The sequence below is a fragment of the Sapajus apella genome, unplaced genomic scaffold (genome assembly GCF_009761245.1).
Source record: "Sapajus apella isolate SASKATOON/1434 unplaced genomic scaffold, GSC_monkey_1.0 scaffold40, whole genome shotgun sequence".
NCBI lineage: Eukaryota > Metazoa > Chordata > Mammalia > Primates > Cebidae > Sapajus > Sapajus apella.
In genome coordinates this window covers 12124412-12143287 of record NW_022436980.1, presented here as the reverse complement: position 1 = coordinate 12143287, position 18876 = coordinate 12124412, and the positions used below count along the sequence as shown (strand labels likewise).

Here is an 18876-nt window from a genome sequence, read left to right as displayed (position 1 = left end):
TTAGATTCTGTTGGTGAAACAGACAAACCAGAATAAGTAGTATTAAGAGAAATAGAATACTGTGGGAATACATGATATTTTTTAGGGTAAAATATTAAGTATACAATTCCTTCATTCTTCAAAGATTGGCATAAAATTCCTCTTTGTGAATTTTTTGTGTGTGTGGCGGGGGAGGTGGAGGGGAGACAGCATTTCACTTCATTGCCCAGACTGGAGTGCAGTGGCATGATTAATAGTTTATTGCAGCCTCCAGCTCCTGGGCTCAAGCACTCCTCACTTTAGCCTCTGAATAGCTGGGACTATAGGCATGCAGAACCATACCTGCCTAATTATTAAATTTTTTGTAGAGACAGGGTCTCGCTCTGTTGCCCAGGCTAGACTCAAACTCCTAGCCTCAAGCAGTCCTGCCTCAGCCTTCCAAAGTGCTGGGATTACGGGCATGAGCCACCACATCCACCTGTAAATTTTTATTACTGTCTGTCCTTTAGATTTTGCATAGATATTTACCATAATTTATAGTTTCAGAAACACACCTAATGGTAGTAACACTTGCTCAGGATCTTGTAACTCAAATTTAGGGCTGTCTAGGTCCTTTATTTCTTCTGGAAAAATCTAGAAAGAACATATTGTCTTCTGTCCTGAATATTTAATCTCTAGTAACCAGGGTTTAAGTAATAGTAGATGAATTAGACTGAATGAAGACTCGAATTATAGTTTTGACAGAACTGCAGAGTTTACAGAATACCAAGTATTGTAATATGGAAATTATACCAGGGGTGTGAACACAGGGCTAATTGTTCATTCATTCATCTCCTGAATATTTAATGATGACTTGATGCTAGGTCCATTTCTAAGTTTGGGGGATACATCAATGAATCAAATAGGCAAAAATTTCTGTCCAAGTTGTTTTCTTGTAATGAGGGATATAGACAATAAAACATATAAGTAAAATTACATGAATGATAGTAGTAAGTGTTAGGGAGTGAAAAAAGGGAAGAGGAATAGGAATTATCAAAGTCGGGATAAGGTATTAAAATTTTAGATAGGGTGGAGTGTTAATTGATATTTCCCAAGTAACAAATCACCTCAAAACACAGTAGTTAAGACCATGAGCATTTATTTCTTGCCTACAGATTTGTGGTTGATAGCAGTTTGTCTGATCCAGGCCTTATTTGACTGGGTGGCTCTGCTTCTGCCTTTTTGTGGGTAGGGGCAGATATCTGGATTTCTGTTTAGGTTATGTTGTGATGTCAGAGTTCCAAGAGAGGTTGACTAGGCTATTGGATTATTGATAGTTAAAGGAGAGGTCAAGGTTGGAGATAGAAATTTAAAACCTTGAGACTAAATGATAATAGGAGTGAGTATGGTTAGAAAAGGCATTTTAGGACTGAACTTCAAGGTAGTTAAGTATTTAGAAGTTGGAGAAATGTGGAGAAACTGGCAAAGGAGACAGAAGTAACTGCAAGAAAACACAGATTTTGTCTTGACCCCTTGTTTGTCTACAGGAACCAGTTTTACTGTAGCATATGAGCTGCCTCTCTAACAAGAACTTTAGGTTGGCTGAGAAGGCTGTTACAATGTACAGGGACCCTGTACACATAGGCTCCCTCTTTACATCTGCCTTCAGAGGCCTTGATGTGTCCAGAAGGGTGGGTGACTTCATTTTTAAAAGCAATATTGAGTGCTTAATGTGTGCCAGGTGCTATTCTAGGCACCGAGGAATGAAAACAAAGTTTTCCTAATTTCATGAGGCTTACATTCTAGTGGGGACATCAAGCCAAATCTAAAACCAGGGGATTATTCAGTAGACATAAACAGCTGGTAGAACAAAAGTTTCATTGGTCCAGTTTCCAAAGCAAGAAGTTAGAGAAATTCTGCATAGAAAATTGGCAGAGGTCTAGGCATGGGGTCATTTAGATAACTATGTGCCCCATATAGCTAAAACAAATCTAATACTAATATTAATCTGATTGTACCCCTCATGCAGAGTCAGGAAACTAAGTGTATGATAGGTGTCAACTCCCATTTTTCAGAAATGTTACCTTTATCACAAAGCCAGAAAATCTAAAAAAAAAAATTAATTCTCCTTTCGCAATTACTCTTCCTATTTTCTTTCACAAGTATCAAGTATTACAGTTCAGCTAAACTCTAAATGATTTGTCAAACCATAAAGTTAACTTTCACTTTTCAAACATTTTCTGATTTTTCTTTCTATACATTTCACAGCATTCAACTTTAGGTTAAGAGTACAAGGTTTGAATAATTTGGATATATATTTTTCCCTCCCCCATTTTCACATCTTATCCCACATCTCACACATCTAATCACATCTATCCCAGAATAAGAATGTTGCCTTGTCTTTTTTTTTAAACACAAGTACTATCCATTGTTTCTGAATCCAGTGTTGAGTATAAGTAAAGATGACAGTGGTATACTTTTAAGTTAAGGTACAATAATCCTGGTAACTACTATTTCTTGAAGACCTATCTCTTTGATGCAGAGCATGGGTCTTTACTTATTTCACTTATAAATTTCTAGTCTTTCAGAAAATGAATACTATTAGACTTATGAAATGGGTGGATATCTATTTCCTGAATTAAAATGTGAAGCTGTTTTCCAAGACAGTGGTGTCCAAAGTATAGTATGTGCACCTCAGGAGATGTGTGAAACTGTCTCTTGAAATGTGGGAACAAGTATTAAAGCTTTTTTCCCTGGCTTTTATCTCATTCTTTTTTATGTTATAATGATTAGGCCCACATGTAATTTATAAGTGAATTGATTTTCTTATATTTTCTTATATTTCAGCATATTCTCAGATCTTTTACCGTTTTAGGGATATGTGATCAAAAAAGTTTAGAGACTTCATTTTTAAAAATCTTTAACTTTGAGAGATCATTTAGTCAGGCATGAACTATTGTCCATTTCATTATTTCAGTACTATGTATAGTATCTGAATTGTTTTATTGAATAGAAAAACTCTTAGCACAAACTAATGTGACTAGTGACTATGAAATATTAAGGTGGCATAACTTTTACAGTATTATTTATAGACTAATAAGATGTGTAAATGGTTTTGTTTCTGAGTATGTGCATGTGCATATTATCTAGTCCAGCTCATAATTGTATATCAAGCTAATACAAAATTAAATATTGCACAAGAAGTAATGGGGCTTGGAAGAAAATGGAATTGCAGGTGCTAAAATTTGGGCATGAATTTCTGCTCTTACTGATTTATTACCTATGAGAACTCTCTAAGCCTCAGTTTCTTAATTTTTGAAACTGATTAATGTTTATCTTCCAGAGTTGTGTAAAGATCAGATGTTTATTCAATGTACATAGCTTGGAGCGTGGCACATAGGAGCTGATGAAAATTAAGTTTATTTTCAATGCAACCTTAGGTTATACACTCAGTTAATTTTCCAAAAGCTTGCTCTGTCTTCTTACTATACCCTTCCTACATATGTATGCCTTTCTGAGATAACAGTGAGCTGCCGGTTTTCTTACACGTGTGGAGCAAGTTGGAGGTGGATAGGGCAGGCTTTCATTGGTGGTGGTAGAGCCAAGTACATGAAAGAAGTATTTTGTATTCCCTGGTTGATCACCATATCTGCATGTGTTATGTCTCAGGATTTTCCCTTCTTTTCTCATTATTGTCTAACAGCTGTAATGACAATATAATATTTTTAAATTGCTGAAAATATTCTACCTTTGGTATATGTGCTTAAGGGGAGCATATGGTTCTTCCAGTGGTTTCTAGCTACATTTCTGAAGAGTTTGATTTTAGCAGTGCTATCTGTAAATATTTGAAATGAATGGCTTGTTTAGTATCTGGATGGTTTTTCAGGTAAATCCTAACCTGTGCATATTCATTGTAGCTACATTCCAACTATTCAAAACAATATGTATATACTGTAGGTTTACCTGTGTAAGTCCACAAGTAACTAACTGAATAGCTCTGAATAGAATTTAAAACCTGCTTAAGACAAGATGTTAATTTTGCTTTAGGAAAAGTTGTTTCCTATGTTGGCTTATTTGAAACAAGAGGTGGTGCATGTACATTACAAGGCTCTTGTTTCCCAGTTTAAGCAGGCCTATTGCTAACAATGATCTTTGCAAAGTGGCAAGAGCTAAGATGAACAGTGATCTTTTGGGACAGAAAATATCTTCCAGTTTCTGGCAACTTTTGCAAAGATTTTTCCACTACCATCCATCGGTTTGGGAGTTTGACTAAGCAAACTGTATATTTATTATTTGGGGCAAATAATATTTTAGCTACTCGTGTCTAGATGTTTTTATTTTGTAGCTTTACCAGGAAGTTAAACAAATTCAAAACTGGAGAAATTAATAGTAAATTATAAAACCAAATAGTCTGTATATTTTGTTTATTCTGATTACTGCTAATACAAAGTAATGGTGCAACTTGTTATTCTTTTGGGTCTAACCTAATGGCCTCAGCCATTTTTGTCTACACAGAGTTCACTAACATGAGAAATAAAGACTTTCCTAGTTCTGTAAACTCAGAACACCTGCTTAATTGGACTGAATGCGTTCCCCCTTGTTCAGTGTTGAAACCTAGCCCCCAATGTGATAGTATTAGGAGGTGGGGCCTTTGGGAGATAAATTAGGTCCCTGCTAATTTAGCAGACATACCCGGATCAACAATAGTTAAAATTCTGATTCCAAGGAATTCCTATCACAAAATATCCTGCCACATTCTTGAAAGTGTTTCCTTCAAGTTTTTTTTTAAGGCTTGAAGTGACCATGGCATCTTACGTTTCAACTTTAGGGAGTTTTTTGGAGTTCTTCTGGTAAAATTTAGCAGAAATGATAACTAGCAGTATCAGAGCCTGCTTGTTAACAGACCCATGATCTTCTGGAGTACATTTAATTCAATGTTGAGGTAGGAAATCCAGCTTTTCAAAATAGCTCTCAAAATTTTAACTAAGTTGCATGTTCAAGGTGGTGGTATTGCAGCATTGTTTGTAATAACAATTTTAAAAAAAAAGTCAAACCCAGAGACAGCTGAAGTTTTTATCAATGGTCTGGTAAAATGACATGATCATACACTGGTAAAATGATATATTCATACATTGGCCTATTATGCAGTTTAAAGACTAAAGTAGATGTATATGTGGTGGTGTGAAAAATGGAAGGTACTGAATAGTATGCACACATTATGCTGTCTTTTGTGTCATGGTGTCATGTGTGATATATTTGAAAAATAATTTTTCTTATCCCATTTCTTAAATCTCATTAACATTCCTTTTCATCAATAGCATTTCTCCTTCACAGACAAGTTAATTAATTTTGCTACAAACCTAAACAGTTAAATGATGATGATTATGATTATGGTTATGAAAATGCTGTTGATAGGAACACTTATAGAGTGCTTACTAAGTGCCAGGTACTATTCTATTCTGTGTTTTAAGCATTTAATCTTCACAACCCTATGAAAGAGGAGGTACTGTCATTCCTATGTTTTAGATAAGCAAGCTGAAGCACAGAGAATGTTTATTAATTTCACATAAAATCACACAGCTAGCTAGTATGTGTCAAAGCAGTGTGTGTGTCAAATGATACCCTTACAGAGTGATACAGGGTTTCTGTGCTCCTAAACTACTATGCAGTCTCTCAACTTAATGTTGACATTAATGGAAATGTAGATACTTTATGTCATTTTGCTTTCTTGTAGACATAAGTTTGTTTGTGTTTGTACATGTATAATGTCAGCACGGTCTTATTTTTCTTCCCCAAAACAATCTCTGTGTCCACTCAATTAAGCTTCTTAATCTTAACTTGTTCATCTAACTGAATGGTTCTCAATGGAAAGTAATTTTATGCCCCAAGGGGTATTTGACAATATCTGGAGATATTGTTGATTGCCACAATGGGGCTGATGTGTATGGATGTGTTGGAGTGTGTGTGTTAGCAGGGAGCTGCCTCTGGCATCTGGTGGACAGAGGCTAGGGGGTGCTGTGAAATGTCCTAAAAAATGCATATGACAACTTCCCGTAACAGGATTATCCAAACCTGAATGTCAGTAGTTCCAAAATTGAGAGACCCTGATTTTGTGGGCAGAGGAAAAGTTCTTAATAACTGAATTCCTTTCCTGAAAAATACAAAATATATTACTTTGTTTTAAATTAGTAGCATGGAGAAAAGTATTGAACTTTATTTTTGTTGTTTTCCACACTAATACTCTTTTTTTTTCTCCTGTCATTGGGTAGTCTGTAAGTGCTAGAGTTGACAAAGGAGGAAAATTCATGGGACATCCACCCACACGTTGAAATGTGAACTTGTTGGTATATTAGAGTCTCTATCTTGGTCAGGTATTTTTGAAATAATCCAGTAGTGCCATAGACAATTGTTTTTGGATATACATAGAAATTGATCCTTCCTTTGTTAAAGCTTCAGACTTTTATTTATTTGAGTTCTTTCCTCAGGAAAGGATCTTCAGGCCTCTCAAAAAAATATCCAAGAACTGAAACTTACCAGATCACTGTACCAGATGCCTCCTTGCCCCTTCCTAGTTATTGTTTTTTTGTGCATCGTTATATTTTTTCCTGCTATATAAACCCCTAATTTTAGTCAGGTAGATGAATTTGAGACTGAGCTCACATCTCTCCAATTAAAGCCTTCTTCCTTGGCAAAATGTGTTGTTTCAGCTATTAGCTTTCCAGGCGGCCAGCAGTAGGATCTAGACTGAACCCTTGGTATTTCGGTAACATTTTAGTCAGGATGAACATTTGAGTGGATTTTAATAAAAATGTGACTATATACAGGTTAGGAAGGTGACAGTAACACAAGTTAAATGTTTAAGTAGATTATTTAAAAATTATAAATAAAAACTGTGCCTGCTTTGATGTGAATATACTCAGCTTTAAAAATTGAAACAAAATACCTTTACAACTAAAAAATATTGTTAAAATTTCAGTAAGTGTGAGAGAAAGTAGAAGGTGAGAGCTCAGGTAGAAGGAACAGTAAGAAAGGCATATAATTAAGATATGGATGGCAATACCTTATTTTTCAACCAGTAAAACACAGCCTACAAATAAGATCATCTTGGTTAGTGGATATAGGTGTGCTATAAATTGATGTTGAACTTTAGCTTGCCCTCAGATCAACCAACAAGAACCTGGGTTCCTGCAGGAAAGCAGTCTCTTAATCCCAGGTAGTAAGAGTAAATATTGTTTCCTGCTGACAGGGAAAGTCTATTGAAATGAATACACTAGGGGAAACTAGATTTACCTCCCACCACCCCCCCTCCCCCCGCCATGTTAACCCTGACTTAAAAGGTTTCCTGCAACCTCTTCTAGAATGGTAAAAACCTTTGGATTATTTTAGCAGCACAGTGGTAACGTTTCAGGCTGGCTACTTCCTTTCGGTTGCTAGGCACTTCGCCTTTCTCCCCAACAGAGGCTGTCAAGTGCTATTGCTGTTGCTGTTGCCGGTAGTGTTTGCCACACATACCTGCTTAGCTCCTGGGAAATGATGAGATTGATGATTCTCTCTCCTGGAAAACCTTTCATCACAGAGATTCATTTCAGGTTGTATTTTGAGCAGGCTGAAAAAGCCATTAGCCTTTCTTAACTCTGTTAATTCAGGATCCAAATATCTTTTTGATTTATTAATTTTCCACCCATTTCTTTTTCAAGCTGAACACTGAACAGCTTAGCAGAGGCCTTCTCTCTATCTTGTAACCAGAGGATTTTCCTCCCTTCTTTTCATCCTTGCTGTGATCTATGCAAACATCTACTGGCCAAAGAAGAGCTTAGCAGAGGGAGAGGTCTCCAAGTCTGAGCTTTTATAAATTCTGGAAATGAGGGGATTGTTTTGTCTGGAAAAGGCATACATTTGTATTCTGTAGCTATGAAATAATGCCTTAACTGTTGTTACTTTTTATTAAAATAACAGGGAGATTTATAGAAACCAAACTATAAAAATAGCTTGATCACAATCCTAAAATCCTCAAAGCTATGTCCTTTTCTATACAGCTTTATTAACGAGATGAAGCAGATCTGACCTAATGTGAATGACAAGGTTTATTCAACCTCTCTGCTTCGTTATTAGCTGCAGTTTGTGTCTTTCATCAGTATTTGAACAGAGAATACAAATTAAAATATTACTTACTGAATTTTTGAAATAAGAATAAAACTATAAAATAAAGTAATTATCTAGGAGAACTCTTCATTCTATGTAGGCAAGTTGTAATACTGACAGCAGTGAAGTGAAGCGTTTTTGTTGGGGAAGAACAAGAAATTAAGAGCTACTAGAAGAAAGCTCTCTTTTAAATGAAATTTAGAAGGAAATTCTCTCTCTCTCTCTCTCTCTCTCTCTCTCTCTCTCTCTCTGTGTGTGTGTGTGTGTATGTGTAATTTTGTGTTTTGATTAAGATATCAGTAGCAAATTGTTGGAGAATTATTCTTGTCTCTCCAAGACTTCCTGTGTTACTTAGAGTAGGTGTGAGTCAAATGTAGATTATTGGTATGTAGTATCATAATTAGGAATGCTTGTTTTACAGATGATCTCCACAGAACTTGTTTTAGCCCTCATACCAGGGCTGAGTTGCCCCCTCCCTTGTTCTAAGCTTACTGAAAAGATATACAGACTTCAAGGTTTATTGATAGATTCAGGTCCTGCAGTTACTTCTTACTGTCTACGGTAAATTGCTTTCTTGGCGGGGGGAGGGGGAGGAACAGGATATCATTAAAACAATGTTTATTTGAGTAAATACAATCTGAATTCTTAATAGATGACTTATAGTGATCTTGTGGAATATACTTTATTGATTTGGGAATTACCCTATGCTGATATTACCTTTTAGTAATGGGCCTAGAAAAGATGTACCAACCTAATTTATGGAATTGTATTAAATATACTGTTACAGAAATGGCTACTCAATTACTGAGATATATAAGCAGTTCAGGAACAATAAATGAGAAACGTCATCCAGCCTTGTGCTTGGCACCAAGGCAATCCATGTCTGTTTCATTTATGCTATTGCTGCCACTTTCTTTTCTATTTCCTCTATTCCTTCTTTTGCCCAGAGCATATAGCAATAGTTTTACATGTGATTTAACACTTTCTGAGCTTAGGGTAGGATCAGAAAAGGAAGCCAGCCTAGCACAAAGCACTGGAGTCTACAGGCTTCAACTCTCAGTAAGGAGATAAAATAGGACCAGTTTTAGAAGAGTTGTTCTTGGAATATATAGCTATATAAATAAATATACATACTTATGATACTCTAGTCCCTTTGTTTTCATTTGTATTGCCTCAGCATTATTTTTCTTTCAGGAAATATCCACAACATCAGTTGATATTTGAATGAGATATTGTGCCAGTGTTCTTTACACCCTGTGTCTCCTATTTTATGGAGACGTAGAATCATGATTTGGGGGAAAAAGTAACTACATCTTATTTGTAGACTAAAAGAAAACAAAACAGTGCTGTCATAAAAGATTGTGTTAAACAGGAAGTCATATATACCTCTGTGGGAAATAAATTAGTAAAAACCTTTTGGGAAGCCATTTAACAATGAAATGTTTATGTCTTTTGATATATTAATTTTACTTTTGAGAATTTATTATAAAGAATCATAAATATGGAAAAAGCTTTGTGGACAATGGAGTTTATCATGGAACTATTTCTAATAGAAAAAATGGAAAATTAAATGTCCAACTATAAGGAAATGGCCAAGGAAATCCCAATCAACCAGCTATTGTATAGCCTTTAAGAATGTTTACTAGGAGGATAAAATAACATGAAAGATTCTTTTGCTATAACACTCAGTATTGAAAAAGGTGGGGTAGAACATCTTCTATTTAATATGATTACAAATTGGTAAAATATACCTATGCTTGGTAAAAAATAAGCATATTAAAGGATGGGTAGTGATTATGTTTAGGTGGTGAAACTATGTGATTTATTTTCTTCTTTTAGAGATGTTTCAAATTTTTTTCAGATGGTCATGTTCTGTTTTAATAGTGGGGAGAGTGTAACTTTCCTACCTTTATAAAAATATTATTTTCCTTACAGCACTAAAGGGCAGTATTTAAAGTCAGTTTGCAAGCAGTGGAGTAAGACTTTTGTAAAGAAACCTTGTGCAGCATGGACTCTCTACCAGAAGAATTTTTTGTGAGGTAAGGCAGTAGTCCCCAACCTTTTTGGCACCAGGAACTGGTTTCATGGAAAACAAATTTTCTGCAGATGATAGGGGTGGGGAGAATGGTTTTGGGATGAAACTGTTCCACTTTAGATCATCAGGCATTGGATTCTCATAAGGAGTGGGCAACTTAGGTCCCTGGAATAGGCAGTTCACAATAGTTTGCACTCCTGTGAGAATCTCATGGTGCTGCTGATCTGACAGAAGGTGGAGCTCAGGTGGTAATGCTTACCCACTGCTTACTTCCTGCTTGCTGTGCAACCTAGTTCTTAACAGGCCATGTACCTGTACCTGTCTGTGGCCTGGGGGCTGGGGACCCCAGGGGTAAAGGAGATAGGTTGACAGAAATGAACTGCCTTTGTTGTATTCCATAAGACGTAATATTTGTTTTTTCCACATAACCTTGGGACGCTAGTGTGGACAGGAGACCCTTATGCTTCAAGACATTTCAGCAAGTTTGATTGTGGGTGATGTAGACTGGGTGAAATCTAATTTTACAAAAGTTCACTAGGGATTACATCCTCACTTAAGAGCTAAGAATTGAAAAATGTGCCATACCTTACTGTTCAGTCTTTCTCATCAAGATGTTTTATCATTTAGCAGGTGCTTACATAGACTTACTATGTTAACATTGTTGTTTTTACATTATGTTTTACTCAAAAACCTCATAACAACTCTATGAAGTGAGTGCTCTTATTATCCCCATTTTCTAAAGAGTAATTTAAGCATAATGCAAAAGACTTTACTGAGTGGTTCAGTGGGCCAAGGCCAAATGACATGATCTTTTCTCTAAGCAGGGCAAGTTCAGTCCACCTGTACCTCATATAATGCTAAACAGGTTCATATTGGAGATCTCCCTCCAGGCTTGAACTATCTCATATAATAAGTAGCATGACCTATTTATTTTACAAAAGCATGTACTGATTCTTTGGTGCTTAGGAATAAAGACTAGACAATGTTTGCATACCTAGAGATAGCTTATAATAATAATGGGAACATATGCAAAAAGTAATTATATCTTTAGGAAAATTGCATAACTATTAGAGATACAATGGCTGTCTATAGGAAGAAAAAATAATTATTGACTGATGATTTGAGTGAGTTTCCACAAAGTAACATTTGAACTGATCTTTAAAGGTTGAGAAGCCGGGCACGGTGGCTCACGCCTGTAATCCCAGCACTTTGGGAGGCCGAGGCGGGTGGATCACGAGGTCAAAAGATCGAGACCATCCTGGTCAACATGGTGAAACCCCGTCTCTACTAAAACTACAAAAAATTAGCTGGGCATGGTGGTGCATGCCTGTAATCCCAGCTACTCAGGAGGCTGAGGCAGGAGAATTGCCTGAACCCAGGAGGCGGAGGTTGCGGTGAGCCGAGATCGCGCCATTGCACTCCAGCCTGGGTAACAAGAGCGAAACTCCGTCTCAAAAAAAAAAAAAAAAAAGGTTGAGAAACATTGTGATGGGTTTAGAGGCAAGGTAGGATGAGAGGTCATTTGGCTTAGGTGAGGAAATAGCAAGAAAAAGTACTTAAGAAAAATTCTTGGAGAGTATTGTGACAGTGTTGCTAAGAGATTTAGTTTTATTTTGTACAGAGGAGCAAGTGAAGATAAGTTGGGGTTACACATCAAAATTTGTAATGGAGCCTATAGAAAATATAGCAGCCTAACATGACACTTTTGATTCAGAAGACATGAAGTAGGTTTTGGGCATCTGGATGTTTCAAAAGCTTCAGCTGATTTTAATACGCATCTGGGATTGAGAAATATTGGGTTAAGGAGGGAATGATCATAAAATTGAGTTTGCTGGTAGAGTATACATTTGAGAACATTTTATACTCTTTCTCAAACCTTGAAAGACTTCAGAATACTACTGTAGTATTTTTCATTCCTTGGTAACACACGGATATAATTTGTGTTTTGCTTTATTTTTTGTGGGCAAGTGGGGCCCCACTTGGATGTAGAGGAAAAGACAGTTAATAGGTTTCTTTTTACCATGATGGTACCTTAAAGAGCACTGAAAATCATATTGTGAAATGTTTGCATGTGTATATCATCTTTTGTAGAAACTTCCACTAGAAGTTTGAAAATGGATAACATTTTATTTATCTGTCCCACTTTACCCCAATAAAATCAGTTAGCATATATTAGATGATAAGTGGTTGTCAAATGAATACATAAATGTAAAGTCAAGTAAGATAATATTTATAAAGTACGATTCTGTATAAATCCATCAAATAAATTTCTCACCTCAGTGTTATCTCTTCTGGAGTCCAAAGTTAATATTAAATAAATCATATATGACCCTATATTATGGTTCCTATGCAATGATTCTGTATGGAGGCAAAAGCAATACTATAAATAAAATTTTCTGTTCAGTGTATAATACTGCAATATGTTCATATTTTGAGCTAAGGTTAAAAGCAAAACCTGTCAAGTGATTCCTTATTACCCAAATAGTTAATAATTTCTAAATATGACATTTTTTCTCATTTAAAAATATTTTGGAACACTGGACAATTAGAAGTTTAGGAACCCCAAACAAAAAATAAAATGATCTATTTAAGATAGATGTCTCCCTAACCTGTAATATCTTCGTAAACAAACACACAAAATCTCAACCCTTTTAAGACCTTTTTCCTTTACCTTGAAACAGTGCTATAAGTATTTCTTCCTATTTTTTTGGTCTACTGCATATCTATTAAGGATGCAGTGTTTTTCATAATCAGCTTGCTGTTTTCTCTACCACCATCCAGTAAGGGCATGACCTAATTTGTCTTTCTTAACTTGAGTCCCTAAAGAGATATGGCACCTACCACCATTACCAGTCTTTGATACGCTTTGGTTGCACTTTCAGACAATAATTAGTTGTTAGATTCCTTACTATAATTTGTGTTCTTTGTGAGGAGATGTTCTTAATGCACCTTATTTTCATTTAAAATAGGCATCCCCATGTGGAGGATCAGAGGAAGGAAGAAACTGAGAATAAACCAGAAAAATCATCATCTGTTCAACTGGTAAGACAAAGTTTAACTTTCATTAACTTTTATTTAATTGATAATAACTAATTATATATGCAAATGCCGTGATAAATTTAGCTAGTCTAGTTATGTGTTAAAATCTTTTGAGTGGGTCTGCCTTCCTACCTTCATTAGTAAAATGGTCCAATTGAATCTTGCTTTGATGATTGATAGTGTGTCTCAGGGTTGTCATTCTAAACACCATTCCTCACCATAACTAAAAATTAGGAAAAAAATGAATAGAGTTATCCATAAATAGCCCAACAGTCAATTTTAAGAAATCCCTCATTTTTTTTTTAGGGAACATTCAAGCAAAACAACAATAAAACTACGCACATATAAAGAAAACACACATATATACATCAGAGTTTTATTTAGTAAGAAGTTTGAGTCATTTTTGAGCTTAAGTTTATTATTTATTTTTATCTTTATGGTTAGAACTCCTAGGTCTAAATGAAAGAGAATAACTGCATTATACAGAAAAGGCTTTTAGTACCAGTGATATGCTTTTGTGGTAGTTAAAAATAGTTGTATGAACATCATATGTTCATATATTTTGTGAAAGGTTGATGAAGAGCTCATTAGTATAACTTCTACCTTCCATATAGTTTTATGTAATGAATCCACTTGTTAATAAGTATATCAGTCTGTTCTTATACTGCTATAAAGAACTACCTGAGACTGAGTAATTTATGAAGAAAAGAGGTTTAATTGAATCACATTTTCTCAGGCTGGACAGGAGGCCACATGGCTGGGTAGTCCTCAGGAAACTTAGAATCATGGGAGAAGGCAAAGGGAAGCAAGCATATCTTCACATGGCAGCCGGAGAGAGAGCAAAGGGGAAGGTGCCATACACTTTCAAACAACCACATAATGTAAGAACTATATCATGAGATAGCACTAGGGAGATGATACTAAACTATTAGAAACCACCTCAGTGATCCAATCTCTTCTTTCAGGTCCCTCCTCTAACACTAGGAATTACAATTCAACATGAGACTTGAGTAGAAACATGTTAGCAGGAACATAGGTAGGAAAGTTTGCAGAGGTTATCCAGTAACTTAGGAAGGGAAAATATATAAACATAAAATAACCATGGTATTCACCTGCATGAGGTTATCACTGTAAACAATGTTGCAGAGGAAGTACATTACATGCAAATATATGTGGAATTGTACAGTTGAGCAAAGGCAAGAACCAGGGGACTAGATCCAGAAAAGGCATTTCTATATATAGAATTAGGAATACAAAAAGCGAGAAAGGTGGACACTTTGACCTGAATTTTGTTTAGATATTAAATCAATTTTGTCAAAGTGGATTAAGCATCAAATATTATGACAACTAACTTAAAAAATTAAAATTCTGGACCAGGCATGGTGGCTCACGCCTGTAATCCCAGCACTTTGGGAGATTGACTTAAGCAGGCAGATTGACTGCTTAAGCTCAAGAATTTGAGACCAGCCTATACAACATGGTGAACATCGTCTCTACTAAAAATACCAAAATTAGCCGGGTGTGGTGGTGCGTACTTGTATTTCCAGCTACTCGAGAGGCTGAGGTGGGAGGATCACTTGTGCTTGGGAGGTCGAGGCTGCAGTGAACTGTGTTCATGCCACTGCACGCCAGCCTATGTGACAAAGCAAGACCCTGTAGGCATGAAGTTTATAGTATTCCCTGTTGAAAAATGGTTTGTCATGCTATAATCTTGCCTTTGTATAAACTTTTAAATTAGTATCAGATGATTCTACAGTTACTTTTGACTAGAATTGACCTTTAGTTTGAATTATGTGCACCACTGATATTGATCATTCTTTATAAGGGGTTTTTCTAGTTACTTGGTAGAATTTTTTTTAACTTTTTGAAAAATTTCAAACCTATAGAAAGATTGCAAGGATTGTAAAATGAATGGTAGTACAATGAACATCCTTCATAGACAGTAAACTGTTAACGTTTTTCTGCATACATAATCTTATGAAATGCTATAAAATCTAAGGTACATTTGTTGAATATAGATGGGGATGGAGGAATCTTAACGTAGCACTCAAACCCATTTTTTACGGTGAAAACCTCATACAGGTGAATACCACATACCAGGGTTATTTTATGTTTACATATTTTCCCCTCCTAAGTTACTGGATAACCTCTGCAAACTCTTTTCTTTGTGGCAACTAACTAGAGAAGAGAAGGGCAGAACATCATAGTTAGATTAGGCAGATAGTCCTGCAGTGGACTTTATTCATTTCTAGTTATTTACAGATCTATTAGAGAACTGAAAGTGAAAGAATTACCCCATACCAGGGCATTTTCAGCATCTCAAGCTCTATGCGGCTTCTACAATAAGAAATTCTTATTTTCAAAGATCAACAGCAACATAATCATATTCCTAGAAGTTTCAGCAGAGTATAAGATCTCTGGCTTCTTAAGGTTTGAAGGAAGGCCGTCATCCATCTGTTATAGGCCATTTATCTCTGTTGTCCACTGGTTCTTCACAACTAATGTTAATAGATATTCCAGCAGGACTTGATGGTGTAGTTATCAAATTACTAATGCCTTTATTAATTCTGGAAGAATAAATTCCTGAAAATTATTACTATTTATAGAGCTCTGACTGAATTGAGATGTCATTCTACTTTACTACTTTGTTCACAATTTTAAACTATTACAACTATTCATTTTCAAATTGCTCTGTATTTAATAGATGAAGCATCAGTCATATAATGTAAAAAGCACAGTTAGATATAATTTTCCTGTTACTGAGAATATATGTAATATTTTAAGTTCCTAGAAAGCAGAGAACGTATATTATTCTTCCTTAGATTTTCTATAGTTCTGTCATAGAAGCTAGAAGAACAAGGTAAAGGGAGCTTTGTTCCTTTTTTAACGCTTTGGCTGATTTTGATAATAGAGTAAATGAGAATATGCATAATTGTGTAAATTTTTAATCAAAATGTCTTCTAGGACAAACAGGAAAAGAATGTTCCTACTGATCTTGTTCCTGTTAACCTACTATTAGAAGTGAAGAAGTTATTAAGTGCAATTAATACTCTACCAAAAGGTGTGGTTCCTCACATTAAGAAGTTCTTACAAGAAGATTTTTCCTTCCAAACTATGCAGGTAACATCATAATTTGATCTTTGTGGCAGAAGTGCAGCTATCTCTATATGACTTTTTTAATTAAAAAAAAAAAAATTTTAACCACACAATGTAGCCAAAGTCTTGAAAAATATCTCTGTCTTATCTGTTGTAAAGGGCTTTGGTACAACCTTGACTGTAGACTTTTAAAACATTGAGCAAATAGAGTCATGTGGTGCTAGCCTTTTAAGGATAATGGTAGGAATGTGGGTTGGTAGCTTGTAAGCTGTTGACTACAAGGTCTAGTGTTTATTCCAGTCCTACTAACAACCTATAACATGCCACTCTGGGACAGGGGACTGCTTTTGGTCTCCTAACTCAAAATGTTAACACATTTGGCTGGGCATGGTGGCTCACGCCTGTAATCCCAGCACTTTGGGAGGCCGAGGTGTGTGGATCACTGAGGTCAGAACTTAAACCAACATGGTGAAGCTTCATCTCTACCAAAAATACAAAAATTAGCCGGACATGGTGGCACATGCCTGTGATCCTAGCTACTCGGGAGGCTGAGGCAGGAGAATCACTTGAACTCAGGAGATGGAGGTGCAGTGAGCTGAGATCATGTCACTGAACTCCAGCCTGGGAGACAAAGCAAGACCGTGTCTCAAAAAAAAAAAAAAAGTTACACATTTGTCAAAAATTTATTTTCAAAAATCATCTCCAAAACTTTTGGAATTATTCATATAATATTCCAGAGGATATATTGTAGATTTCCATCTAGAAAGTAGTTTTTCTATATAATTTGTGGTAATTTTTAGCATAAAAAGGGTACCATTTCTTAAATTAATAGAGTTTTCTGAAGTTAAAGAAAATTATATACTCTTTTCTTTGTGGCAATTAACTAGGGAAGAGAAGGGCAAAGCACCATAGTTGTCTTGAGAAGGCTACATTTGTATTTCTATGAAAGAATATATAATTATTTCCATGAAACACTTTAATACTAGTATCATTAAAAATTCTAACAAACTCTGAAGATATTCATAAGACTTTATGTACAATTATAACATTAACTGAGATAACTTACCACAGTATAAGGCAATTCTGGCTTGAAATTGATAGAATAATGCCATCATTTCCCTCTTATGTTTTGGAAATCACTTAGAAACAAGACAGAAATCAGTAGCCTTCAGATATGTAAAAAATACCAACTAGAATGTAAAAATAGAAGAACAGTACAGTCATCTTTTGTTATCTGTGGGATGCTAGTTCCAGAACAGCCCTCAGTACAAAAATCCAAGAATGCCCGTCTCTTATGTAAAATGACATAGTATTTGCATACAACCTGTACACCTTCTTCTGTATACATTATATCATCCCTAGAATACTTATAATACCTAATACAATGTAAATGCTATATTGTCTTTTCAATTTTTTAAATTATTATATTCTTGCTATTTATTTATTTTTCAAATAGTTTCAGTCCATGGTGGGTTGAATCCACGGAGGCAGAACCTGTGGATATGGAGGGTGAACTATACTTATTTATAGTAATAACAAAACTGAAATACTGAGTAAAACACTTAAGAAATGTACAAGATAAACTAGTATTTCCTTAAGCTTGTTCTGAACCACTTACATGAGAATATCTGACCCTGTATCAATTCTAAAGAATCAAAATCTCTGGGGATAGATCTGGGAATCTGCATTTTAGCAAGTACCCAAGCACTGATTGTAGTCACATTAAGTTTAGAAGTCAGTACTCCTTATTAAAACAATAAATAAAACTTTCTAAAATTCTATTGAAAGTGTAAGAAATGACCACATGAATGGAATAGTGCATGTAGGAAGACACAGTATATTAAAGCTGTCAATTTTCCACAAATTAAAATCCACAAATATCACATAACTCCAGTAAAACAATAGGATTTTTTTGGTTAGTGTCCCTAAATGCCAAGTCTAAAGTTCACATGGGAAATAAGAGGAAAAATAGCCAAGAAAATTAAGAAAAGTATAAAGGAATAGGGCTGGGAATTTGCCTACTTAAACATTAAAAGTTATTATGGGCCGGGTGCGGTGGCTCAAGCCTATAATCCCAGCACTTTGGGAGGCCAGGCGGGTGGATCACGAGGTCAAGAGATCGAGACCATCCTGGTCAACACGGTGAAACCCCGTCTCTACTAAAAATACAAAAAATTAGCTGGGCATGGTGGCACGTGCCTGTAATCCCAGCTACTCAGGAGGCTGAGGCAGGAGAATTGCCTGAACCCAGGAGGCGGAGGTAGCGGTGAGCCGAGATCGCGCCATTGCACTCCAGCCTGGGTAACAAGAGCGAAACCCCGTCTCAAAAAAAAAAAAAAAAAAAAAAGTTATTATTGAAGCTTTAATAACTAAAAGATTATGTTACTTGTTCTTTATACCACAGACATGTCTAGAAAATAGAAGATAAGTTCCAGAAGTAGACCCAAATATCTACAGAACTTTCATGAATGATAAGATGGTAAAAATAGATAATACTAAAGGAAACAGACAAATCAATCTCAGTGGGATATTTTAACATACTTCTGTTAATAAATGAGAGAACATGGACACAAAATTAGTAGAACTATAGCAGACTCGGTCTACCT

The 18876-nt window shown here is 35.6% G+C and overlaps 1 protein-coding gene across 7 annotated transcripts in view; it reads left to right on the top strand.

Moving 5' to 3' along the window:
* DZIP3 (DAZ interacting zinc finger protein 3) overlaps window positions 1-18876 on the top strand; it is a 106460-nt gene that overhangs the window by 5343 nt on the left and 82241 nt on the right. For 6 of the 7 annotated variants that reach the window (XM_032299164.1, XM_032299168.1, XM_032299165.1 and 3 more), the window contains exons 2-4: window positions 10036-10139; window positions 13105-13177; window positions 16139-16294. In XM_032299164.1, coding sequence (XP_032155055.1) covers window positions 10108-10139; window positions 13105-13177; window positions 16139-16294 — 261 coding nt within the window. In that variant the 5' untranslated portion in view covers window positions 10036-10107. Of the gene's footprint in view, window positions 1-412; window positions 7548-10035; window positions 10140-13104; window positions 13178-16138; window positions 16295-18876 lie in introns of those variants that run through there. The other variant, XM_032299166.1, reaches the window with a different exon arrangement.